This window comes from Lipotes vexillifer, unplaced genomic scaffold, assembly GCF_000442215.2.
Source record: "Lipotes vexillifer unplaced genomic scaffold, Lipotes_vexillifer_v1.1 scaffold238, whole genome shotgun sequence".
Classification (NCBI taxonomy): Eukaryota; Metazoa; Chordata; class Mammalia; order Artiodactyla; family Lipotidae; genus Lipotes; species Lipotes vexillifer.
The window spans coordinates 3,417,299-3,424,400 of NW_006785665.1; the positions used below are offsets into that span (position 1 = coordinate 3,417,299).

The 7,102-nt window shown below is 40.1% G+C and overlaps 1 protein-coding gene across 2 annotated transcripts in view; it reads left to right on the top strand.

The window, feature by feature from the left end:
• The first annotated feature begins 42 nt into the window (after positions 1-42).
• Positions 43-7,102, top strand: part of NUP210L (nucleoporin 210 like) — an 85,964-nt gene continuing 78,904 nt past the window's right edge. For both annotated transcript variants that reach the window (XM_007458023.1, XM_007458024.1), the window contains exons 1-2: positions 43-314; positions 1,822-1,958. In XM_007458023.1, the coding sequence (XP_007458085.1) occupies positions 118-314; positions 1,822-1,958 (334 nt within the window). In that variant the 5' untranslated portion in view covers positions 43-117. The remainder of the gene's footprint in view (positions 315-1,821; positions 1,959-7,102) is intronic.

Genomic DNA, 7,102 nt, shown 5'->3' on the forward strand with positions numbered 1-7,102 from the left:
CATAATTCCCCGCAGAACAAAGGCCCGCCTCCTGATGACGTCACGCCTGCGGGTTGGCTGACGTTGGGGCTGAGGGCGCGGCTGTAGTTGAGCGGGAACCAAGAGCTGGCAGTTGCCATGAAGGGTGTTGGATCTCCCGGGCCCCGAAGCGACGGGCTGTTCTGCTTGCCTCAGCAGCGCCTCCTGTTGCTGCTTCTCTTTTTGCTTGGAACCCTGGCCAACAAACTTAACGTGCCACAGGTGTTATTGCCCTTTGGCCGGGAGCCAGGCCGGGTTCCTTTCCTGCTGGAGGCGCAGCGGGGCTGCTACACTTGGTGAGGGGTGGAGGGTCACGAGGGTATGCACCCCCAACGCCACCCAGGAAGAATGGGAGGGGTTCCTCAACCGAAGACGCCACAGGAATGCTTTGCGGTCACTCGGCCTGAAGAGCCCCTTGCCCGTAGGGGCTGGGAGTGGGGTGTCAGTGGGAGTGCAGTGGCCAGCCCTTCTGAAGTGGCCTGTCCTTGTTGTGTGGGATGTCTTCAGCTTATGTGTGGGGCCTTATATGAGCAGTTAGGGTGTGAGACTGGCCTTCTTATTGTGTGTTGGGAGGGGTAGTCACTGTGTGAACAGCTATCAGGGCGCAAGGAAGCCCTGTGTTGGAGGCCTCAGGCATTGATGGCTACACAATGCGAAGAGCTTTCAGTGTAAACAGCTAGAGAGGGAGTTCCCAAGGTGTGAGGAAATTTATTGAGGGGCTAGAGAGGCTTAGATTGTGAGTTCTCTACAAACTAAATAAGGTGGGGTTTTCAGTGTAAAAACACAACTAATTATTGCATACTTAGCACTTTGCATGTGTTAACTCATTCGGTTTTTACAGTCTCATGAAGTATTATTATTCCCATTTTAAAGATGAATGAATTGAGGCATAGACACCATGAAGTATAAACTTCTTGTAGTATGAGAAGATGTATTTTGGGTGGAGATGAGATCTGCCTGTAATATTATGTTTCCCCCCTTATATGAGAGTACTCTCAAAGTGTACACTCAGCTTTGGGGTAATCAACTCTGGGGGGATGACTTTCTGACTGGGGGTGGAAAGACATGATTTTCTGGTGTGAGAGGACCCAAACATAAGTGGTGTGGTTTCCTAAGGTGTGAGGGAACCTAACGGAAGTGGGTTCCAAAGTATCAGAGGGCTCATCCTAACTGGAGTAGATTTTCCTTTACCATCACTTAAGAGAAGCACTAAGGTTTGTCCAGAGTGTAAGAAGTTCACCTCGCATTTTATGAGGAAGTACAAGGGAATCAGGCTTATATGATGGTCCAGTGTGATTTATTTCCTGACTGAGGATGATGGAAGGCATGAATCTAGCATTGAAAGCCATTCCTTCCATCCATCTAAAAATATTAATGATTTTTTAAATTGTATTTTGAGTTGGACTCACACCTCATAATTTGGGCAACATTTCCACCTTAGAAAGCAGCAGCCCAATTTCTAGGATTGGAGGAAATTCATTCCTCAGAGTGTGAGAAGCCAGGTCTCTCATTTTTGGAAAAACAACATCAATCCTATTTTTACATACTGAGGGAAGAAAGTAAAAATCTTATTTTAAATATTGAGGGAGGAATGTAACTTGGCAAAAGGGATCACTGGAAAATGTTCTGATCAGCCTCTCCCACTTAAATCTTGTGTCCCTAAGCAATGTTTATACTTTAAAGAATCATTTAAATACACCTGGTAGTATGTAACATGGAAAAACTATAGGAATCTATGTTATATCAAAAGTTAATTTTAACCCACATTCTTATTTCATACTCTTAAGTATTTTATTCTGGCAGGCATTCCACCCATCATGATGCAGTAACTGTTGAGCCTTTATATGAAAATGGCACCTTATGTTCCCAAAAAGCTGTGCTCATTGCTGAATCTACCCAACCAATACGTCTCAGCAGTATTATTCTTGCTCGAGAGATAGGTATGTTGAGACAAAACACACTATGTAACAGTTCATCAAGAATAGAATAATCTGATATCTTTTAGAGATGGTTAACAGAGACAGTGTTGGCTTCAAATGATAAGAGGTAGAAAAAAGGATTCCTGCAATTTTGGCATCCTATTCTGTGAATTTTTCTTTCCTTTCTTTTTTTTTTTTTTGGTACATCCAGCCCCTGGCATGGTGCCTGATACAGAGTGGAAACTGGTTGTTTGAATCAATGGTGAAAGGAAGGAACTATTTATCAGAGCTAGCTTGGGTGTTAAGGTCTGAGGTTGGCCTTGAGTGAGGCAAAAGGCAGTATAAAAACTAGTACTTCTCAAAGTGTCATCTATGAATCTAGCATCTGTATCATCAGCATCACCTGGGAGCTTGTTAGAAATGTAAATTCTCAGGCCCCACCTTAGATCTGCTGTATCAGAATCTCTGGAGTGAACCCAGGGATCTGTATTTTTAACAAGCTCTCCAGGTGGTTCTCATACAGACTAAAGTTTGGGAAGCACTGCACTAGTCTATTTTAGACCAGAGCAGCTTAAGAAATGCTATTTGTGGGACTTCCCTGGTGGCACAGTGGTTGGGAATCCGCCTGCCAATGCAGGGGACATAGGTTCAAGCTCTGCTCCAGGAAGATCCACACATGCTGCGGAGCAACTAAGCCCATGGGCCACAACTACTGAGCCTGTGCTCTAGAGCCCATGAGCCACAACTACTGAACCCATGTGCCACAACTACTGAAGCCCACGCACCTAGAGCCTGTGCTCCGCAATAAGAGAAGCCACCACAATGAGAAGACCGTGCACCACAATGAAGAGTAGCTCCCGCTCGCTGCAACTAGAGAAAGCCCGCGTGCCACAACGAAGACCCAATGCAGCCAAAAAATAAATTAATTAATTTAATTTAATTTAATTAAAAAAAGAGAAATGCTATTTGTATCCAAAATCAGAGCAGGGCTCTTTGTATCCCTGAGTTTCTGGCACTTGATATTGTCATATTGATAGGCCAGAAATATCTGTATGGCTTTTATTTTTATTATTTTTTTCATTTATTTATATTTGGCTGCATCGGGTCTTCATTGCTGTGCGTGGGCTTTCTCTAGTTGCGTCGAGCAGGGGCTACTCTTTGTTGCAGTGGGCAGGCTTCTCACTGTGGTGGCTTCTCTTGTTGCGGAACACAGGCTCTAGACTCACGGTCTTCAGTAGTTTCAGCACGGGGGCTCAGTAGTTGTGGTGCACGGGCTTAGTTGCTCTGAGTCATGTGGCATCTTCCTGGACCAGAGTTCGAACCCATGTCCCTTGCATTGGCAGGCGGATTCTCACCCACCTCGCCAACAGGGAAGTCCCAATGTATGGCTTTTAAATATTTTGATAAGTTATATATCTATATTCTTAAAGAGAAATTCAAGATGTTTGGTATACCATATTTCTTATTATTGAAGATGCCATCTATTGTAAAGCTATTTTTAATGTACCACTATGAAAGAACAACATTGCCAACTAAACTATGCTTTTCTTCACTTAGAATTCTTACTTTATACCTACTGAAGAACTCTTTGACTTAGATGGTTATTTTTATTATGTATCACTCTCGTGCCTGATAAAAGGGAAAATATAAATAAACTGGATAAAATATTCCTAAGACAAATTTAACATTTTACCTCATCTGAATCACTTTTTGACTGGGAATCATCAGTGTCTGTGTTTATCCCCAAAACATCGTCCTTTGTGCCATCAAGACTGTTAGTGACATAGCATTTCTTAAAAGAATCAATTAAAACCAAAACCACCTAAAAGGTATTAGTATTGGGCTCATAAGTTGGCTTTGCAATTATATAGAGCTGTTCTGTTTTTGTCTTCAGCTTCGAAAAGGTTCCTAGCACATCTGAGTCACCACCTTTCCCACCCTGTCTCTTTAACCATTTGGTTCCAAGGGAAAAAGAGTGCTCCACCATTGTTCACCATGTTTTCTTCCAACTACTAATACCCATTCTGCAAGTTTGATGTTGGCCCTTTTAAAGTTCTCACATATGCAGTCAATGACAACTATGTCATGACTGCTGCCTGGCTGACAATTCTAAGATGTCATCAGTTATAAAATCCCAATTTCAGAGATGTTAAAATGTCAAAAGAATGAGTGTCTTAGGATCAATGAAATATGAGATCTCAAAGATGAGAATCTTTGAGGACCATATCATGCAGGGCAGCTACAATAGATAGAGAAGGATACCAAGGTCAGAAAAAAAGCATTGCTTTGGTCACATATGCTATTTTTAATGTAATTACTCTTAACTACATGAATTCATTGATATTGAAAGCTTCATTCACACAATTGCTAGGGAAAATGTCAAATCTGGCTCTCAGCTTTGTTTCATCTGACTTGTAAATATTCCAAAGTTAAATATCTTTCAAATCAACTTTCCCAATTTTGCTATTAATACAATTGTGTACTTAGGTGATGGAGACTCCCAGTAATGAATGGCAGTCTTGGTGTCCTACCAGGTGCATTCTCATCTGAATGGGAACTGGTACTGTGAAATGGGAGGTGGGGGAAGGGACATTTTGAAAGGGAAGAGCATGCTTTAAGAGAAACTGTTCATTTATTTGACAAATATTTATTGAATTGCCTACTAACTATAAGGCTTCTGTAAGGGTTAAAAGATTTAAGCACTCCATTGGTATTTAGGTGCTTAGGATTTTGATTATGATATTTTTGGTGATAGTGTAGTAAAGAAAATTAGTGGTTATGACAGAGAAAATGGATAGAGGTGAGAGACAAGGTGGGCATATTCTATTTGGTAAGAGTGCCAGATTTCTTTTGATTGTTTGTTTGTTTTGTTTTGACTAGGTGTTACCTCCCTTTAGTAAAATCTTTAAAGAATATAAAAGGTTATAAAAATATATATATATAAGTTTATATAGTTAAAAGTAAATCTCTAATCTCATTTCTCCAAGACACAACCACTTTTCTGTATCCTTCCAGAGGTAGTCTATGAATATATGAATATGTCTCTTTGTAGTGGGATATCTAGATTTTCGACCTTAGGTACAGGACAGGTAGAGGAGTTTGGAGTTGAGGGTATAATTTTAGGTAAAAAAGCTCACATGGAGGATGAAGAAAGGGTTTGGACAACTGGATGATTTTGGTGGAGAGAGTAGAATGGGGTGATCAGTATGTTTGGCACTGTGCTCAGCATGTGGTTAACGTTCAGTAAATACTTATTATTTGCTGCAGTGGGTTGTAATCATAAAATCAAGAGAAGATGATTTGGAAGCTAGGATAAATATGAGAATCAGAGCAGAAATATTTGTTATTTCTGCTCCCTCTGTTTTGCCTCTGGCACTGCATCCCTTTGGTTCTTTCAGTCTTGGCTTCATTCTCTTATTTTTTTCTCCTTCCTTCTTCTTCCTGGATCACCTCTCCTCTTCTCTGCCTCATAAATTTTTCTTTATTACCTCATTACTGTATGAACCTGAAGTAATATGGACATGTAAATAAGAATATTCATTATATTATTTACTAAAGTTATTTGTTTATCTTTAAAAGCAGTTAAGTTAAATGTTTGATATTTCTCCTAATCACTCTAAATTTACTTATAAATCATACAAGGTAATTTTTTTTTCTTTATGGTCAATGGCCCTATATTGAAAAGCTTTCTGCTACTGAAGTAGTCAGATGGATAGGCATTATGTACACAAGGTTTTTCATATTATTTATGTAAGGTCACAGCTGCTTCACATTTCTCCACAGAAGCTAAGAATTTAATTTCGCATTTAACTGATGCTATATTATCCAATGCCTGATTATCTAGTGTATATTATTTAAGCTCACCCTTCTTTCCTTCCTTTGCCATCCCTGGAAGACTTCCTTAATGGTATATTCTACTAGCAGATTCTGTGAGATTTCAACTTCTCTTGGTTCTTGTCCATAGGTCTCATATCTTGGTCTTCAATTCTTTTAATTTCAGGTTCTGCTCTTCAGTTAAATTTTTTTTTTTAATTAAGTGATTTAGTTATTTATTTATTTTTGGCTGTGTGGGGTCTTCGTTGCTGCAAACGGGCTTTCTCTAGTTGTGGTGAGAGGGGGCCACTCTTCGTTGCGGTGCGTGGACTTCTCATTGCAGTGGCTTCTCTTGTTGCAGAGCACGGGTTTAGGCACATGGGCTTCAGTAGTTGTGTCTCACAGACTCTAGAGCACAGGCTCAGTAGTTGTGGCGCATGGGCTTAGTTGATCCTCACCATGTGGGATCTTCCCAGACCAGGGCTCGAACCCATGTCCCCTGCATTGGCAGGCAGATTCTTAACCACTGAGCCACCAGGGAAGTCCCTTCAGTTAAACGTTAGTCAAGTAGAAGATTAATTTAATTTTTAAAACTTGGCAGGCATTAACCACTGAGCCACCAGGGAAGTCCCTTCAGTTAAACGTTAGTCAAGTAGAAGATTAATTTAATTTTTAAAACATTTTATTTTAAAATAATTTTAGATTTACAGAAGAGATGCAAAGATAGTACAAAGATTTCCCATATACCATCTTCACCCAGTCTCCCCTAATGTTCCACTAATGTCCTTTTTCTGCTCTAGGATTCACTCCAATATACCACATTACTAAACTAAATTGTTATCTTACCTTAGTCTCCTCTGATCTGTGACAATTTCTCAGCCTTTCTTTGTCTTTCATGACCTTGACACTTCTTTTCTTATAGATTTTTAGAAGGAAAACCTCAGAAGTGAAGAAGCCTTCTCATTGCATTATATCAGGGGGTACATGATATCAACATGACTTATCACTAGTGATTTTAACCTTGATCACTTGGTTAAGGTAATGCCTATCAGGTTTATCCACTGTAAAGTTACCATTTTTCTCTTTCCGTATGCTGTTCATTAAAAATGATCACTAAGTTCAGTTCATTCAAAGGAAGAGAAATTAATCTTCACCTCCTGGAGGGAGGTGTGTCAAAGAATCTGTGGACATACACTAAATACCACCACAGTAACTAATAAATATTTGGGGGAGATACTTTGATATATCCTGTTTCTCTTTAAAGTTTCATCCACTAGTTTTTGCGTTTATCTATGAATCTTGACTGTAGCAGTTATTACTGTAGAGTTCTAATGGTGATTTTCTCTTTCCCT